General features: G+C 44.4%; 1 protein-coding gene across 1 annotated transcript in view; it reads left to right on the forward strand.

The window, feature by feature from the left end:
• Positions 1-20,539, forward strand: part of RHOJ (ras homolog family member J) — an 81,013-nt gene that overhangs the window by 54,763 nt on the left and 5,711 nt on the right. Inside the window, exons 2-4 of the mRNA XM_037126018.2 lie at positions 2,871-2,929; positions 13,245-13,409; positions 15,319-15,414. Of these exons, the coding sequence (XP_036981913.2) occupies positions 2,871-2,929; positions 13,245-13,409; positions 15,319-15,414 (320 nt within the window). The remainder of the gene's footprint in view (positions 1-2,870; positions 2,930-13,244; positions 13,410-15,318; positions 15,415-20,539) is intronic.

Here is a 20,539-nt window from a genome sequence, read left to right on the forward strand (position 1 = left end):
TGAGGACATCTGTAATAGTGTCATCAATAAAAATAAAGGAAAAGAAAAAATAAATAAGACGAAATTAGCTTTTAGGGTGGGGAAGTGATGTCCAGAGACGGGGCCACAAGCTCCGCCCCCTTGCTTGGGATTCCTCCCTCGGAGCTGGCCAAACACACAAAGCAGACGCCACTGTGCAGCAAAGCAGAAAGGCGGCAGGGCCTCCACCCCAACATGTCACCCTCCCTCCTGTCGCCATTTGCCATAACCCACAGAAATTATTTTAATTTTCTCTTTTTTGCTTTCTTCGGGAAAAAGGAGAATTCGGGACTTCCATTACCAAAGCCTTGAGAGTCAAGTCTAAATTAGTGCGCCATCACAGCCCGAGCCTGCACATCCACCTCGTTTGTACCGCCTCCCCCGGCGCAACCCATGTAGCTTCTGGGCCACCCTTTTCCCTTCTTCCAAGCACCTTGGGTAACTCCAGGCCATCTCCGGGACTCAGCTCAGACGCGTCCTCCGAATGCTCCTCGCCACTCCCCTCCAGCAGCTCCTGTGCGCACGCGCAGCAGTGCCCCTCCGGTGTTCCCGCACACTTCCCCCGCACGCACGTGCAAGATACGCACGTGTACGCACGCACAGTCCTACCCACTGCCAGCTCCCACACCCCTCCACGTTTCCCTGGGATGGAGTTTGCTACATCTCGCCCAGACCTTGCCAGTAAACCGCTCCTCTCCATGCCCGAGGGCAGGAGTCCTGCTACTCCCAAATCCTGAGCGGTCCAGGAGCTCGACAAACCCTGGAGGAAAGGAAGGCCAGAGGGGAAAGAAGACTCTCAGCCCACTGCCCACCCTTCCCGGGCTGGTGCTGGCCTTGGGCCTCTCGTACAATCCTCGCAGTCAAATCTGCCGAGTGGGAAAGGGTGCATCCTGAGGGCAAGCAGACGGGAGGCGATGTTGTTCTCTGAACAAGCTCACACAGAGCCATTGCTGAGGAATGTCTGCAGTACCCAGCAGAGCCCTGAAGGGGACTCAGCTTCTGGTGCTCACACCACGGATGGTTCTGGGCCTGTGTGTGAGGCAAGGTGCAAGGCCGGTCTCTAGAACAGGAGGCCCGGCTCGCTGGAGGCAGAAAATTTCATGTGCTGGATTTCTTCCCTTTCGTCCTGATCCTTGACTAAGCAGGGAAATAGTCACTAGAACAACTTAGGCAGGAGGAAAATACAATAAAATAAAAACTTTTTTAAAAATTTAGGCGGATTTCAGGAACATCTGGCTGTAATTTTAAGCAAAAGTATGCAGGAAGAGGAAGATAGAATAGGACGAAGAAGTCCAGGTAGCGTGGTCTCAGCTTCATTTCCATTGCTAGGCTGACATTTGAAAGGAAGTAAAAATGCTTAAAATCCCCTCTTCTGTCAGCATTGTCACTAAGGTTGGATGGAGCCAGTTCACCACTTTAAAATGCACATTTAAAGCTCATCTGAATGGCTACAGCCATGTTATCAAGCTGAACACATGCGGATCTGAGTAGACAGAAAAATTTTTCCCAGTGTCTGTGGAGGCAATGCTTTTAAACAAGCGCTTTGCAAAGAAAGAGCCATTAAGAAGTACTTTGCATACATGTAGCCCATGAACCTGAAAACAAAAGTAAAATCAGTCCCAAATCGGCAACTCTGAGCAGCAGGCTAGAGAATTTTGCTGGCGTGTGTTGGAAATAGGCTTTGAAGTATAGCTTATTTAGTTTATCTTTCATTTCCTGCACAGCTAAGAGTAGGAAGCATCAAAAATCTGACTTGATCTGGGATGGTGAACATACATATAATATAGAGATGATATATTATAGAACCGTACACCTTAAACCTATATAGTCTTATTAACCAATGTTACCCCAATAAAGTCAACTTTTAAAAATCAGCTTTACATTGCATTTATACAGTTTCCAATAAACTGAGAAAAATCACACATTCTCCTTTATTATTTTACTTCTCTTTTCCAAAGACTGATTTTTTTTATTTAAATTTGATCTTTCCATTCACCAAGAGAATTGTGTTAATCTTGCATTCAATCTGTTGCATCTCAGTTTAGTTTCAAACTGAGAGTTTATTTCATTTCCAGGCTTGTACAGAGTGGTTGGCATCCCTCTATCACGTCTCGCTTTCAGATACAATTGCTTCACAAAGCAGTAAGCCTGCTTTGCAAATCAAACCCTCCACATTTCATTCTATGTACACCCTTCAAGCCCGTAAAACTGAACCTGTCCAACAATGTCCTCCTTCAACTAAAGTTCATCATTGCAATGAATCAGCTGAGCTAAAGCACAGGAATATTCAATTTAAAAAAAACTTATTAAAATAAATATGAATTCCATCTCATTTCATTATTTGCTTTGCCTTATAGGTTATAAAATATGCATGTGGGTTAATATTCTTTGTTTGGGGGGTTTCATTAACATTTCAAAGACTGATAAAAATGGAGATCTCTAAGAAAGTGTTTACACAATTCTAGTGTCTTGAAAGGTGACTCAAACCACAGGAAAGGAGGAGAAGATAACCTCACCAAGAATAAGCTCAGCATTCTTTTCCTTCATGAGCCTGATATTTCAGGGCCTAATAAAAATCAATGAGCAGCCTACAGAGTGCCTTAGCAGCCCCAATACTATTCTTCTCATTTGAGAAATTGGGACTTGGCTTAGCTCATTCACTGTCGCTGATTTCCAAATGCAAGCCCAAGGTTGTCTTTCATCTGGAAATCACGCCGCCAACTTGGTTTAGAATGCACACGGATGAGGCATACGCTTGTCCTCGCCATCCAGGGAAATGCTGGCAGGCGGAAATGGGAGGGCTCCGGATTGCAGCTCGTGTTCATGGACTCTCCTCTCCTCTTCTCCTCTAGTTACCGTGACAGTGGGAGGCCAGCAGCACTTGCTCGGACTGTATGACACCGCAGGACAGGTACATTTTTATCTTCATTTATTATTATCTTCACTCATTTTCATTATCTTGATTCATTCAATAGATATTACCTCTTCTGATCATTGTCTACCCAAATGACGACCAAAGCACATTCTTAATATCATAAAAATATTTATAGCCCTGGCTGGTGTAGCTCAGTGGATTGAGCGCAGGCCTGAGAACCAGAGGATTGCAGTTCGATTCCCAGTCAGGGCACATGCCTGGGTTGCAGGCCAGTTCCCAGCAGGGGACACATGAGAGGCAACCATACACTGATATTTCTCTCCCTCTCTTCTTCCCTTTCTGTCTAAAGATAAATAAATAAAATCTTTAAAAAATATATTTATAATTATAAAGAACTAAACCATTACATGATTTGAGGTGTTGATAGGCAAATAATGATTCATTCACTGATTGATGACTGACAATAACCCAAATAATATATTTGGCCAAGACTCTCCATTCTAGACTCTCCCTACCTGTACCAATTCCAGATCTAGGATTACTAAGTCTGTTTCGCCCATTTTTTCTTGTAATATTCTTTGCCCATCTTTCTTTGAATTGCCTGTGCAAAAGTCCAGAAAGAGGTAAGGGATGGGGAGCCAGGGAGTAGGAAGAAGACGAAGTTTTGGGAGGAAGAAAAGCCAGAACTAGATGTTTTCCAAAAGTGAAGGTCAGTCAACCTCTGAATGGTTAGAGGTTGTCTCTAAATTCTCTAAGATTTTTGAAATATTCTCACTGTGGCAGATACATTTCTTCAAGCCAGAAAACCAGGCCAACCAATGGTGTAAGGCAATGAACTAGAACTCTGAACACTTAATTAGTTAGCACATGCTCTACTTGGATGAAAATGCCACTTTATTTTTCCTTCCTCACACCCTATGCTCCATTATGAAAAGTTTCTAACGTTACAAGCTCATGGTATACAGGGAAAATGGTCAAGCAATTGATCACTGTGGGCCAATTTCTTTGATAGACCCTTTGTTACCATATGTCTTGGGTTACTAATGTAGGCCAAAATCAGCAGGTTGTTTAGTCTTACATCTTAAGTCCTTTGGGGTGAATGTCTGACCATGTTCTTTCCCACTGTGAGTTTCCTGGTAATTGTTATTTATAGTCACACATTTGTCTAGGCCTTTTTTCTTTCACAGTTATCTGAAGATATGTCTTTTTGCCCAACTCGAAAGCTCTATACTAGAAAAAAATAGTAAGTGGCATTTTCTTTGGGATCTCTGTATGCATTTGCAAGGACCACTATAGAAATACCCGAGGAATGTCAAAGGCGGGTGTTGGGCAGGTCTAGGCAGTGGGGAACTTGGAATATCTAGCAGGAGACCCAAGGCTCCTCAGAGCATCCGGTTTCCCCTCATCAGCAGATGACTGTTGGGGCCAGCTCCTCTCCAGACCTGGGGAGCTCACTCACATCATTACCAAGACACGCAACTAGGAAAGGACACCCCCAGACACCCAATACAGAAATCTGGTTTGGCTCCTTTGAACTAAACACAAGGGCTCAGGGCAGCTCACACTTGGCTACTCCTGCACCAGAAAGTATTTCGGCATTAGGGGAATACTGCTCTTTGGGCTGGAGGTGCTTAACTCAATCACATAACCATGGGGCTGTCCCCTTCATCAGGGACTCACGGCCTTAAAGACAGAGGAATTTACATCCTTCTTCCTGACAGCAAGATTTTATAGATGATAAATCCAGTTTAAACAGTTTAATAGGGCAAGAATGATTGCCTGACTCTCTCTGCTTCCCTTGTCTTCTAGAACGTGCTCTGTGCCCCTCAGACCTGTCCGTTCCCCCTGCTCCTATTGAAATCCATGGCAGTTGTTAGCTTCTGTGTGTTAATTGCCCCCAGGACAACCTCCCCAGGCCTCCATTTAATTTCAAATTCAATAAAATGGTTTAAAAGCTCTTATAGAGTTTAATTTTTCTTCCCCACTGCTCTGTCCTTTATAGAAAATAATTTTAAATAATACTAGTATAAGAGTTGAAGCTCTAAGGCAGTGAAAAAATGTCTTCCATCTCCAAATTAAAGAATGACCCAATCCTCTGACAAAGGAGGCAGGGATGATAAAATATAATAACAAATGGGTTATAGGCATTTCTTCAACTTAATTCTCGCTTTAATCCTTCCCAGCAGCTACTTAGAAGGCTCAGAGATAGACAAGGTTCGTACAGGGCCATAAAACATGAGGAAAAGGAATGGGAACATGTCTTACAGTTTCTTCTAGGCCTCACATTCTGTGATTAGGACATTTAGAAGATGAACTCCAAGAAAGCCTAAAAGAAATGCAGTAATGAAGCAAAATGACTTGAGGCTGGACCTAAGGGAGACCTTTCAGCAGGAAGGAATTATTAAATGTCAGAATTTGTTACACTGAAGGATGACAGGTAGTTCATTCTGCAGACCAGTGGTTCTCCAATGTGAACAGGCATCAGGATCACCTGGAGGCCTTGTAAAAATTTTAAAAATTTTAAATTTAAAAAATAAAGAGCCACTGGGCCCCAGCCCCAGGGTCCCTTATTCTACAGGTGGAGCCCAGGAATTTCCATTTCTAACAGGTTTCCTGGTGATTCTGCCACTGGTCTGTACACCATACTCTGAGAACCACTGTTCTAGAAGCTTGTCACTCAAAGTGTGTGAGGTCCCATGACCAGCAGCATCGACGTCACCGGGGATCTGAGCAGAAATGCAGATCTCGGGCCCCACCTACTAAATTCTAAAGTTCAGTTTTAAAAGATTCCCCAGGAGACTCGTATGCACAGTAAAATTTGAGGAGCTCTGCTCTAGAAGTTTTTGGTGCTTGAAGCACAGCTCCTAACATTCGAAGGTCGTAGAAATAACTATTACCCGAGTTGCTCCCCATGGTTCCATGACTCTGCCAGTAAGACTTTGTAACAAATTTAATTTAGAAGCCTTGTCTCAAAATTTCCATTCCCTGCCTCAGGTAGACTCGTCCACCCTCCTCAGTTACAGTCCAGTAATGTTGCTGCAACCACACGGCTAAGGAACATCTGTAACCAACTCAAAAATACACATTGGGACAGAGTCACTAATAAGAAAGAAGTAATCTCAAACTTGATTGCTCCTTGAACCACAAAAAAAGTAATAAGTCTCTGAGCCCTGCTGTGGAGTTCCATCTTGCCGTGAATGATTAGACTTTCTTTCATGAACAAACCAAGGAGCAGTGTCTCTCTTCTTTGTCTTGAGCCAACTGGGGATCAGAGGTGATGAAAGCAACCTCAAGAAGCACAAGGGCTCTGGAAGGTAAAGTGATAGGAACTTGGAACTATTTCTACCCTCCAAGTTACCCCTGAACGAAATCATTTGACCTGGTCTCCACCTCTCGGCCGCACCTCATCAGCCTTGGGCACAACCGCAAACCCCACTGGCCCCACCTGAGACCCACTCCCAGCCTTCACAAGTCAGCCAGGCATCTGCTAAAGACAATTTATAATAAAGTCACATACATATGCTGGCAGCACATGGCAGCTGCTATGCAACTTTACTCTCTCCCCAAAACTCAGGAACGCATTAATATTTGAACTTGGAGTGAAGTCCTTCAAAGACAAAGTCTGTAGAACTCTAGTTCATCTGTTGGGTAGAATTCCAAACATTAGGTTAGGCAATGAAGTGAGAAAACTCCTGTGACTCTGCTCACTAGCCCTCAGCTCACACGGGGGAGGCAGTGAGGCCAGGCCTGTATACCAGATCTCTTTAGGTCTCACCAGCTCATCCCTTTCGGCGCATGTCCCTTGGAGCACATGACTGAAAGTCTCTCTCAAAGGGATCTCTAGAGTTCAGAGCTTTGGCTCAGCGACAAGGAGTCCGAGAGCCGACTTTTCCATGACGTGCTCACAGGCCAGTTTGTTTAGAGTGCATCATGAGGGACCAAGTGAGAGCAAGGTGCTGGGGTGGGGATGCTGGAGCAGAGCCTGGGCACTGGCCGGGGGAGGAGTGCCCCACGAGGAGAGGGGTCTTTCCCAGGTCACAGCTCTGAGCCCGGCACCCTCCCACCCCCTGCTCAGTATCTGGGGTTGGAGCCAGCCGTGGTACTAAGCCGTCTTGCCTCCTTCTCTGACTGCACCCTGGCTTCCAGGAGCAGTGTGGGCAAAGCCCTGCTCGAACCGTGGCCTCTCAGGCCAAACTCCAGGATGGGCATATCTCAAAGGCAACATTTGCAAAAGTGGTAGTTAGTGGCCCTGCCAGGGAGGAACAAGAATCTTTTGGTGTCAGGGGCCTGGTTTCTCAGCAGGGTAATCCCCTGGAGTCCTCTGCACACCAGCCCCACGGGGAAAGCACTCAGTGGTGTCTGTCACCGAGAAACCACGGCCCACAGCAGCTTAGCTGTCACCAGTGACAGTCAGAGCACGGGAGCTGGAAGGCCCTCGGCTGCTCCCCTCAGCCAGGGCTGCACACGGCATGTCTTCTCCGTGCCTGATTTCTGAAGCCCCTCATCCCCAATGTACTGAAGATACGTGGGACCAGGCAGGGGGCAAGTGCATCTGGGGTTCATTACCGACAACCCAGGGTCCACGTGGAAGGACGCCAGTCTTCCCCTTTGTTATTGGCTCACCCGGTGAGGCCATCTGGAGCACAGAACCTGGTGTCAATCCTTTATGGAAAGTTTGCCTAAAACCTCCAAGTACGTGTTTTTCCTCGGCGGAAAACTCACCCTTTCTTGCTCACATGCATCGGAATGTGGTTTGGGAGGTGTGCAAATTGGGGGTTAGGAAGCAGTTTGCCCATGAGACAAGTTATTGGTGAAGGTAACCATAGGACACCGTCTTACTTTTCCCTTAATTAAGAAAAATGAATCAGTAGAACATTATCAGAGGTTCAGCCGGAGCATGTAAACATGTGGGTCTCGTTATCACTCAGTGTAGAGAAAGCTCGTTTCAGTTTCAGCCCTGAGACCCAGCGAGGGCCGGGACACAGCAGCTGCCTTTGACTCGGGATGGAGGATGGACTCCTGACCACGAAAGAGCTCACTGTATTCGAGACTCTGTTCTAAAAGGACTATAAGTATTGACACATTTTATACTTATAAAGAGTCCTATGAGGCCAGCACTATTATCAACCTCATTTTATAGACAAGGAAACCAAGGCAGAGAGAACTTCTTCAGGATTACGTATTAGTCACCGGCAGGGCTGAGATTTGAACCCAGAGCACGTGCCTCTCTAGCCCATGCTCTTACGCACTGTGCTACACTGTCGTCAGAGGTACATTGTCCGGATTTTCCAAACCAAGCCTGACAGATAGGAGTGTATTTATTGGACAACATGAAAATGAGATGTGCTGAAAATCCAGGATAAATGTCACTAAACCCAAGAAGACTTGGAAGCAATTCTATTTCCAATTAACCGTGGCGGGGATAGGAGATCAGGGGCGGGACAGGGGGTAGGAGCTCACAGAGCAACGCTCCTGGCCACTCAAAGTGTGGTCCCTGGACCAGCAGTGTCTGCACGACCCGGAAACTGTGTGAAGTGCCAACTCCTGGGCTTCATCCCAGACCTGCTGCTGAATGAGGATCCGCACTTTAACAAGGTCCCAGGGGATGCAGATGTACGCAGTCCGAGAAGGGCTGCTCTGGCGGTTTCACGCGTCCCCTGTACATTTGATGCTGAAGCAAGGCCTGAACTTTTCTCACAGTCCCCACAGTCGTCCCCGAACACCAGATCTGCCTTCAAACCAAACACTCTCCTGCCGTTGGGGTGAAGTTGGGTGGGAAGTACTCAAAGCCTGCCTTGCCCCAAATCCCTCCTTACCCACTCCCCTGTCTTCCCCACCCCTACTCTCACCCAAGCCTCTTTGTCCACTTAAATCCCCCAATGCCCCATTTGAGCTGTTCTTTTAGATGAAAACATTGTCTCTTCAAGAAGCACTCAAGCACTGGTCTTCCACTCCGTGTCAAATACCAGCTACGCCATTTATCCACTGCTCAGGGCCCTTTTCCCTCTCTTAGCCTCCAACCTAGGCTCAAAATGTGCTCCATCACACACACACACATACAAAGAGTCACTTAAGTTATCAGCAGGCATCTCTCAACCTCCCACTGCCGACTCTGAGTCCCCAGGGGATGCTTCCTGTTATTAACCCTCATCCTACTGCCACAGTTCATAGCTGCAGCCGGTGGTAAATGGGGGCAAAAGGAGCCCAGCCGACCCAGGTGTGAGGCTTCTTTGAAGGTATGTTGGCTCAGTAGTCCCAAGGCAATCACTTAGTCTGTCTAGACTTTGGTTTCTTAAAACTATAAAATTGGCTGAGGTGAAAGGGAAGCTCAGTAACCTATGGTTCTGAAACTTGAGCTGCAGCAGAGTCACCTGGAAGGCATGCTGAGACAGAGATGGTGCAGTCCCCTCCCCAGAGCCTCAGCTTTGGGAGGCCCAGGCGGGCCCTGGAGTGGACGGAGCTCCCAGTCGATACCAGTGCTGCGGGTCGGGGGCCATACTTTTGGCAGCCGCTGCACTAACTGATCTGTAAGACCTCCTCCAGCCTTGAAATCGTATTTTTCCAATTCAGTCAGATAAATATTCTACATTATGCTATCATCAGAGCGCTAACAAAGAACAAGAAAATCTTCACCGATCTCACTTTCCCATATTAAACCATTTCCCATATTTTCATTTCTTTGCCTCAACTAGCTTCCCGATTCTTATTCTCCTTATATAATGCACAACACGTCCTTAACAGTGCTAGACGAGGCAATTAGTACAGTAATTCTTTTCCAGTGGAATAGCACAGCAAAGCAGAGACGTCAGAAGGCAGAGCGGGACGGCCCAAGGAAGGACCCACTCAGAAGTCACTCAGCCGGAGGGACTCCTTTGATGGCTTCTGCGGAAACAGTCAAATATAAACATGATCCTTTCAAACTACCAGCTATTTGCTCCTACCGAGTGTATCATCTAGTGAGATTTTTCCCCTATTGTGTTTCCTGTTTGGGCTTTGAGATTTTAAATATGCGGTGTCTGCTGCCATCTGGCGGCAGTGTCTGACAGATGCAGGCTGTGAAATAGATGACGATACCCCAAGCTCTCTAAATTTCGTAGATCCCTGAGTAAAGCATGAGTCTGTATGAAGATTCCTGGATAACTGAATATTCAAGAAAGTGCTAAAAAAGAAAAGAAAAAAATGGTTAACCTGCCACTTTAATTCTGAAGAAAATAATGTGGTCACAATTAAGAGCTAGAGTTGGATTCAGGTTAATTACCCCATCCTGATATTTAACAGTTCTGTGACATTTGTCTATCACCAAACCTCTGCTAAGCTTAACTTCCTCTTCTATGAAATGTGGATATTGATGGTTGAATCCTCACCATCTTTCCAGTGGTGAGGATTCAACAGGATAATGCATTTAAGTGCTTGAAACAATGCCCGGCCCTTAGTAATAAACCCTTGATAAATCTTCAGTTGCTGGTGAAGATGATGATGATGATGATGTAAGTCAGTCAGTGGTTCTCAGCTCCAGGCCAGTGAAGTGAGAAAGCCCAGACATGCCAGCCCACTCTCCAGAGATTCCGGTTTGCTCGGTCCCGGAGTAGGAGAGTGGGTAAAGGCAAGCGGTTGGCTAACGCACGGGGCGTCACGATGTTCTCAGCCTCCGCAGGCGAGTCTACCGCAGTAAGAGGCCCATGGAAGAGCCCTGCGTTCAGCTGCGAGTCACTGAAGACCCAGCATCAGCTCATCCGTCAACAGTACTCACGGAACACTTGCTGTGGGCAGAGCACAAGTGGGGCTTGTTTGACAGTCCAGATGGAGGAACAAGTGGCCGAGGGCGGGTGTTGTCATAAACAGCTGTAGGTGATGGGAAGTTCTAGCATCAGGGCTCAGGGCTACTCACAGAGAGAAAGAAGAGAGGCTCAGAGACTGTGGGAGACAAGACCTCATTTTCACAGCTAACTGTGTGAAGAGGGGAGGCTGGTAACAACATACACACCATCCCCTTCCCACCACACAGACACACAGACACACAGACATGGGCGCAGCTCGGCTAAGAGTGATTACCCAGGATGACCAACGCTTATTCAGCAATGAACCTAACTCCACTTATTTGTTTTAATAGAAATATGGTAAATGACCCACAGTAACTCATTTTTTTAATTCTTTTTAAAAAGAATTTTATTTTTAGGATTTTAGGATTTTTCAGCATCCTTGTCATCTTGCATTGCATTTTGTTTAGGTGGCTGAAAACCTCTGCTTAGGTTTTAATAGCACTAGCAGCAGGAATAGTAGCAGGCATGCGTACTGAGTCCTGTGTGCTGGGTACCTGGAATAGCTAAACCATCGATAAATGGATGCCCACCAACCTCGAGCACCCCTCACAGCCTGAGGAGCTTCCTTCCAGCCACACGTGTACATGTATGGAGTGGGGCAGCAGAAGGCTTACAGTTGTATGTGAAACACAGAGTCTGTTCTTGAAGTATTAGTTATCAATTATTGTATCATTTTTCTATACAAATAACTGTGACCCTACTGTTGCCCCACCCTGTATGTGTGCACCCCCTTTTAAAGAGACATTAACAGGGTCCATAGAAAGATGGCGACATTGCTGTTTTAAAATATCCAGGACACAATAAGTTTTTAAAAAGTGGCAAAACAATTCAAATTATATTATCATTTTATCTTCATAAACCTTTATGTGTATTAATATCTATATAAATATAAAATGCCCATCAATAGACAATAAAAAGCTGTGGTACATATATACAATGGAATATATACTCGGCCATCAAAAAAGAATAGAATTTTACCATTTGCAACATGGTAAAATTGGTGGACCTAGAGGGTGAACCAATGGTGAACTAAAGGGTGTTGTGCTAAATGAACTAAGTCAGACAGAGAAAGATGAATATCCTATGATTTCACTTATACATGGAATTTAAACAGCAAAATAAATGAACAAACAAGATAGAAACAGACTCATAGACACAGACTGTTGGTTGCCAGAGGGGGAGGGGGTTGGGAGCCTGGGTGAAAAGGGTGAGGAATTAAGAAGTACAAATTGATAGTCACAAAATAGTCATAGGGAGGTAAAGTAGAGCCTTGGAAAGATAGTCAATAATATTGTAATAACTGTGTACGGGGCCAGGTGGGCACTTGAAATGTCATGGAACCACTTTGTAGAATACATGATTGACCACCATGCTGTACACCTGAAACATGAAAGAATCGTATTAAGTAGCAGCATCCTCTGGAAAGAGAGGAAATAACTGTTAGAGATCATGTAGGAAATGATAACAAAGTGTCACTTCTATTCTATGTACACCTGGAATGTTCACATTTTTGCAGTAAGCATATATTTTATAATTTTTTAATGTTAGGGGCAGTAGTCTGGACCCTAAAAAGTGAATTCACATGTTGCTCCACTTCTATGTACAAACATATGTGATAAGTGTGAACATATATGTTTGGTTGTACCTGTGTACTTGTATGCATGTGTGTATACATATATAAAGTGTGTGTGGTGTGTGTAAACACATATCATTGTGGTGTGTGAGGACATGTAGGTATGTATAGTATACACACATATGTAGCAAAAGTATGCACACATACATATAAAATTACTTTTGGCTTATATGTTACTTATAGAATTTAATCTTTAAATTCTATAAAAGTATATAAAATCTTCTATTGAAATAGCAGGTTTTACATAACCAGGAACTCTCCAGCCAGAGCATCTTCTGGTCTGAAACCCTTTCAGGAGAAAAGAATTAAGCTGACATTTTATTTATTAGGCCACACAGCAGCCTTTGGGTAAACTTAGAAACAAATCCCAAATCCTGAGCTCTAAACCCATGCACAATATATTTCCTCCACTATTGTGGTGTTTGATTTGGCAACAACTCTTGATTTGCATTTTAGTTAGCTTTTCTATAATGTTGAATTTGAATGCCATTTTTTAAAATTGTATAAGGAGAGAATTCCTGTGCCTTGGCCAATGGCCCACTAATTTAAATCCATATTTAATACAACACAGTTTCAACATGATAGTAGAATTGCAATAATCCTTATTGAATTATACACATTGCATGGGTGAGTTTTATGGTATGTAAATTACCTCACTAAAGCTATTAAAACTATATTTCTGAAAGTGTATCTTAAAAGAGAGCAATTTATAATCTCCTTACACAACACAAAGGTTTTTTCTAACTGATGGCTCTTTAATTTTTAGTAATATAAGGAAGCTTCCCCGGGGCAGGGGAAGGAGTGGGTCACAGTGGAAGGTTGCCCGTGTGGCTCCCTGAACACAGGGCACCCACCTCGCTCAGGCTTTTCCTGCACAAACTCTTTGCTTTCCCCACAGGAGGACTACAACCAGCTGAGGCCTCTCTCCTACCCCAACACTGATGTGTTTTTGATCTGCTTCTCGGTCGTCAATCCTGCCTCTTACCACAATGTCCAGGAGGAATGGGTGCCGGAGCTGAAGGACTGCATGCCTCATGTGCCTTATGTCCTCATAGGAACCCAGGTTGGATAAGAGGCGGGCACTGGCAGGGCCAGGGTGGGGGGCATGGGGGAGAGCGGCAAAGGGGAAGAGCCTTCAGGGATCCCTTGAACACCCTCCTCTACCAAACACTATGGAATCTCAGAGACACCAATCCCGTGAACAGCCTGTTCTTAAGGTCCGCATAATTATTTAGCCATAGTTGAAAAGAAAGGAGAGCTATCTAATGTGAGGCAGGAGGTTCTGGTGTGACCTTTAAAAAATAATCTCTTGGCTTTTTATTTTAAATAACAAAGTAACGTTTGAAATAGGCACCCGTCTGCAGCCCTGAGCCAGAGGGTTGAAGTGGGGATGTCAATTACTCCCGTCACCTAACATGTTTTATATCTGAAATCCATGATTGTTTGAAAGCCACAAAGTGGGTGCGAATGTAAAATAACCCCAGCAATTAGAATGGTCACAGTATGACAAGAACTCCCCAGTAACACTCTTGGGGAGGGAATTCAGAAAAGTCACTCCTCTCCATTCCCTTCAAGCCCCTTGGCCTTCCAGAACTTAGAACAAAAGTGAAGACAGATATACGAGAGAAACAAAACCGCAACTGTAAAAGCCTTTAAAAGTGTTTTGAAAGCTAATGAAGGCCCACTGTTTGAATTTCCAACAGCAATTGCACAGAGATTTTAAATATTGTTCCAACTTTGTATATATGTATATAGTTTTAAATAGATTTTGCTCTTTGCTGTGTTTAAACCTAAATGACTCTCCCAGAGACGTAGAAAGAAAAAATACCGAAGGGCCCTGTTGTCTGTTTCATAGGCTGCTGCTTTCTATTCTTCATTGTATATTCTGCTTGACAAAGATAAAGTTTTTAAAAAACATAAAAGAAAGTAAAAATATTTTCTAGAGAAGATATGGTCATAGAGTTGACACATTTATAAATAATAACATAGTTGATGATTCTGATCTGTAAGTTACTTATTTGTTTAAATGAAGCCCTTTGCCTTGATTCCCAATAATAATAACATTTGGCCGTATTGACGCAGCCCAGATACCCTGCCGCCAAATTACGTTATGGGACGTGCGAACATCTATCTCTATACAACTCAAGTGCTAAGTTGAACAATTAAAGCCAAAAACCAAAAAGCTGCACATTAGTAAAGCTGAACAATGTGCTCATAAACAGGACCCTAGTGCGTGAATGTGTTGGTTTTTCTTTAAAGCACAAGCCTGCACGGACCCACAGTCACACCCATCCATGGATGCGTGGGCTCCCATACACAGTAAGATTTTAAAGCGACTAAAATACTTAATTAAATGAGAAAGCCTAATCCAAACATACATGCTATTTTCAGAGCAGTTCTGCCTCTGGAAAGTTGAATGCTCACTCCCTGAGCGGACCCTTTGGAAGCTCCTCTTCGGGAGTTGCCTGCCGAGCCAGTGGCACATTTGTTAGAATATCCACGCCGGTGGCAAACCTCATTCCATTGAGGGTAAAGGTTTGGTTTAGAAAAGCCAAAGTCCATCTGTTTTACCAGGATGTAACCACTAAAAATGAGTAGTAAAGTTTGGGATCAAATGAGCATCACTGTAAGGGAGTAAGACTGATCTCGTTTGCCCTGTAAGAATGCTCTAGAAATAAATAGGAAATTCCCAAACCAGCTGAGACAGCCACAGAATCATTGGAGAAAGTCCTCAGCTTCCAGGGTAACTGCTTTGAGGGGGAGAGGACAAGAAAAGCCTTATGCATATACATTTACAAAGAAGCTGCTTTAACTTGTAGACATAATAGGGGCACGCATATGGGCTTCCTTAAAGAAAATCTGGCAACTTCATAGATGTTAAGGGGAGGAGGAGGATCTCTGTTATGTCACAGTTTAAAATACCTGGTCATGCCTGAAAAGAATGAGTTTATCACGCGTGTGTTTTTTGTCAGATTGATCTCCGCGATGACCCCAAAACCTTGGCCCGTTTGCTGTACATGAAAGAAAAACCTCTCACTTACGAGCATGGTGTGAAGCTTGCAAAAGCGGTACGGTCAGATGTGAATTCAATTTTAAATGTATGCTGAGAAGAGTTTGGTTTGTGCCTTGGAACACAGGAGCTACACAGGCTTTTGATTTTGAAGTGCCTCATGTTCGGAATCTTCTCTCTGCCTCACGTTCTCCCCTCTGTTGTAATCAGGCCAGTGGGGACCATTTGGTCCGCGTTCTTGTCAGCCAGCATTATCTGTTTCTCATTAGGAAAGAAACTTGGTGAGTCTCAAACAGCTGAGGCACTTAGCATGTGATTTAGCAACCTCTAGAATACCTACTTGCCGTACTTATTATGAATAAACAGAGTCATTCGATATGTATTTGTAAATCTCACTGCTTATTATTGGTGTAACTCATTTAAATGACCCCATAAAAGGCACTTTGTGGTTTTCTTGGGAGAAACTTAGGTAAAGCACCTGGCAGGCTTATATTTGTTCGGTATTTCTCACCAAATAAAGTGTAACCACTTGAAGCTGGCTTATGTCACAAACAGCATCTAGAAGAGTAACACAGACCAAAAAGTAAGTAGTTGGAGAATCCAAGCTGCAGACAATAGAAACTTGCTCACAGCTGGAACTGTTTTCGACAGACCTTTCTCATTCTTGAGAGCTTCACATGAATAGTGATTTGGGGGGGCGGGGGTGATATTTTATAAGTATTTGCCAGACACCAAATCTGTGTCTTCCGATTACCACAAAAATGTATGCAAAAGCAGACACAGAAAACAAATAAAGGGGATGAGGTGCTTTATGCAAGAGAAGGATTATACGTCTTTTTTCATAACCTGAATTCACCCTTTGTTGATTTAGCCATAAACCTATCAACCTAAGCCAGAGGTTTTGGAAATGTCTTTTACTTTCTAAAGTAACTAACCCTGCAAAATGCATGCCCCAAAAGGAGTTAGGAGTCACCCTTTTAAACTGATCAAGAGTAAATTAAGGCCCTGGCTAGTGTAGCTCAGTGGATTGAGCGCGGGCCTGAGAACCAGACAATCATGGTTCGATTCCCAGTCAGGGCACATGCCCAGGTTGCAGGCAGGTTCCCTGCAGGCCAGTTCCCAGCAGGGGATGCACAAACGCAACCATACATTGATTTAAAAAAAAAAGAGTAAATTAAGGTCCTGGCCACATAGTTTGTTGGTCAGAGCACTGTCCTGCTACACCGAGGTTGCCGTTCGATCCTTGGTCAGGGCACATACAAGAAGCAATCAGTGAATGTATCAGTAAGTGGAACAACAAATCCATGCTTCTCTCTGTCTCCCTCTCTTCCTCTCTCTCCCTAAAATCAATCAATGAATAAAAATTAATTAACCACAAATGCTTCATTAACAAAAGCATATGCATTCCTCATATTAAAACTTTCCTATAGGTACCAAAACGAAGTACAATACACTTGAATAGAAATCAATTCAATAAAATTGTTTTTATGGGCATAGTACATGAGAACTCCGTACAAATACTTGAGAAACTGACTGCTTCCCACCTCTGTGAATAGTAGTGTCAGAACAACTAGTGTGAGCCTTTCACAGAGCACTCAGTACACTGTGCACTTTAAAGCTCTGTCCCATTTCGGCCTCGTGGTAGACCTCTCCTGAGCAGACAGTGTTTGTCTCATCTTGCAGATGAGGACAGAGAGTCTTGGAAAGAGAAGCACATTTGAGTCATTAGGCTGATAATCACGTAAACGGTTCTATCCCAGCTGTGTGGACATCACACCTGTGCAGACCTCACACCTGTGCACCTGGCTATTGTGTAAACTGTCTCCTCCAACATTTCTTTTTCCTCCTGTAAGATGGGTACATGTCTATAGTTTGTTCTGTCTTTTCCTCAAACATCCAGTTAAAACTATCCTATTAAGGTGCATAAACATATAGCTCCATAAATAATTGCACATGATCCCCAGCTATACATTTTTCACAGCGAGGAGGTCCCAGGGGCCCAGCACCCGCTGTTTGCTGGTGCCGCATCTGCACCCCTTGCTTTGGGCCCACCCCCTGCCACCATCAGCGTCCTGGCCTGGCTCCTCATTTGGGAAGTTGATTCTCCCTCTGAAAAGAAGTTGTTCCAAGGCCTCCCATCTCCTGTCATGTTATTTTAGGAACAATGGCTGAGTTCACCACTTTATTGCCTTTTGCCAGCTTCTCCTAGCAACTGCTCTCAGATACAGAGAGAATCGTGTTTAGCTTACCAAATCCAATTTAGAAGAAAACCAAGCAAAAGTTTAACTTGTTTTATCACAATTCATGTAATTATAGAGATGCTTTAAGTTGCTCTGCTCCCTGACTTTCCTGTCAAGGAGTTTATAATAACAGTCGGCATTTATGGAGTGTTTGCAGTGCTAGGCTTGGTGCCAAGTGCTTTACATGTCTTGTCTTAATTAGTCCTCACAGCAGCCCCCGGAGGCGTGCATACTATTATCCCCACTCTCCTAGAGAAAACAGATGTGGGTAGGTAGTCCCGCCTCTAGACGGTGGCAGAGCAGAACTATGGAAGTGAGCACAACCGTTCTCCTGCCCCTCCTACCATGATCTGAAAGGAAACCCTTAGGTTTGGGGCTTCTCTTTATATGCTGAAGCCCAATATTTTAATGTGCATATCTCCCCATAACTTATTATATGCTTTGCAAATCCAGAGTTTTCATATCTGATTCCTTTTGTTCAATACTTTTCCATTTCCAAAGCATTTTTCATCTATCATCTCTTTTTGCCCTCAAATGGCATTTTATTTTTAAAGGACATCTTTATAGCATGCATATTTACAATTCTTTGCACTCCAAAATCAACCACATTTACATACTTTGTGTCAATTTGTATCGATTTATAATAAATACCTATTGTTATCCCTGCACTTACGTGACCCTCCCTCTTTTTTCATCATCGTCTTTAACCTCCAGCCTACTTTCCCCATCCGCTGCTCACTTTTGTATGTCCCTGTTGCTAGATTTGTGCAGCAATAATCAATTGAATACCCAGTATGTGCCAGGAGCTTCACTACATGTAGCTCTGAGATTGTAATTCTTTGTGCGTGTTTTTTCCCAATTCCATCTGTTACAACCCACACATGATTTTCTTTCTTTAAAAGATTTTTTTAAAGATTTTATTTATTTATCTTTAGATGGGAAGGGAAGGAGCGAGGGAGAGAAATATCAATGTATGGTTGCCTCTCGTGCGTCTCCTGCTGGGAACTGGCCTGCAACCCAGGCATGTGCCCCAACTGGGAATCGAACTGTGATCCTCTGGTTTACAGGCCCGCACTCGATCCACTGAGCTACACGAGCCAGGGCCCTACACATGGTTTTCTAAGTTCAGACTTCCTAAGGCATTTCTTGATAGAAACACTTTGCCATTTTTCTCTTTTCGGTCTTTGCCCTCCTTTTGCCCTCTCCTGCCATCTTCTTCACCTTGTGCCTTATTTACTGTTCTTCTCACTCTTCGTTGTAGCACCTGTGTCTTGCTGGGTTTATAACAGTTACCGGTGCAGTTTAAAGCAGCAAAATTGCTGCAAAAATCCTGTAATCAACGTTCAACCGTGTTCGCCAACCGTATTCTCGGGTACTCTCGTCCTGACTTGTTTTATACGCCAGTCATTTCCTCCTTCTCCTGTTCTCCCTGCAACTTGTGGCTTCCCCACTGAGGCCTGTGTTTACAGAGATGAGGGAGAGACAGGCCCTGCCCTCAAAGGGCCCACAGGCTAGAAAAGCAGAGAGACGGACCAAGAAAATCATGCCAACTGAGTAAGCACAATGCACATGTGCGAAGTACCAGAGAGGAGGGAGTACCGGGTACATTCAGGGGAGAAGGATTCAGAGGGAAATTCTTGGAGCGGTCGACATCTGAGCCAGGTTCACGGACACGGGTGTTTGGCAGGTGGACAAAGCTAGGGGCTGGGGAGAAAATGTTCGAATGGGGTGAGCAGCACAAGCAAAGTCGGCCTTTCAGGCCTAAGTAGCCCACTGGTGAGCGATGGGCCACATTTAAATCTTCTGACCAGTCCACACAGGTGTTTTTCACGTGAGTTAGTGGCCACCATTGAACAGTTTGGAAACTTCACATAAATATACACATTTCTGGCTTCTAAAACAACAGGTCTGGCAAAACTAGCCAGCATGTCCAGATCAACTACAACTTTCAAACCACCTTTTAGACGAGATGTGTAGCCTTCGGCTTGCCACAAGCCCAGCACTTCCTGTTACCTGCACTCAGGCAGCGCGCCCTCGTTCCCCACCCCGCGTGGGCTGTCTCTTCTCCACAGGCTTGGAAAAAGCAGCCGCACACCTGTCCAGCTTAGAAATGCTTTTCCTCTTTCAGCAATTCTATCGTAATCCTGACTTGTGGAGATGGATTTTCTGGCACAAGCCATTTGACTCTTTTTCCTTTTCTTGACTCGCAAGTTGCCCTCTCTGTGTATCTTTTCTAGTTCTTAGGTAAGAAATAAAGAACTTCCCTGCCATCAGCCATTTCTTCAGAGTCCAGCTGACTGTTTATCCCACTAACCTCATCTCTCCTCTCCAGTTAGAGGGTATGTCTTCCTTTCCCTTTCCTTCTCCACTTGTTCATGACTTTTGCTCTTTCAGCCACATTTTTTTTTTTACATTTGCTAGAGGCAGCCCAACAGAGCGGTTAAGACCCTGGCTCTGCAGACAGACAAATCCAAATCTCAGCCATGTGGCTAGTTCAGTGGCCTGAGAAAGGCACCTAACCTCTCTGGGCATCTGTTTTCTGAGCTGCCAAGGAGGATGGTGATAGACTGACTTCACGAGGTTCTTGTGGACGAATAACCCAGCTGATTTAACATGAGGGCTAGCTCAGGAAACTACAGTTGTCCTTGAATCTGCGTTCCCTCTCAGACGTGTCTACAGCTGGAAAAACCCCTCTGCCTCTACTCCTCCCAGTTACACTCTACCTTATCCTGCAACCTGTCCCAGCTCTGCAAGGGCAGCCTGGAAGAAGCTCTAGGTTTTCTCCACGTGTTTGGTCAGTGTGGGTTTGTTTGTTAGTTTGTTTGTTTTTTTATTTCTTCTAGTCAGATACTTGTGTGTTCTGTACACTGCTGATAAATTTCCTAGCTTTGGGACAATAACTTTTTTATGGAAAGGGAAAATAATTTCATGTAGCTTTTTTAT

The sequence above is a fragment of the Artibeus jamaicensis genome, unplaced genomic scaffold, assembly GCF_021234435.1.
Source record: "Artibeus jamaicensis isolate MK-2021 breed Jamaican fruit bat unplaced genomic scaffold, CSHL_Jam_final contig_851, whole genome shotgun sequence".
NCBI lineage: Eukaryota > Metazoa > Chordata > Mammalia > Chiroptera > Phyllostomidae > Artibeus > Artibeus jamaicensis.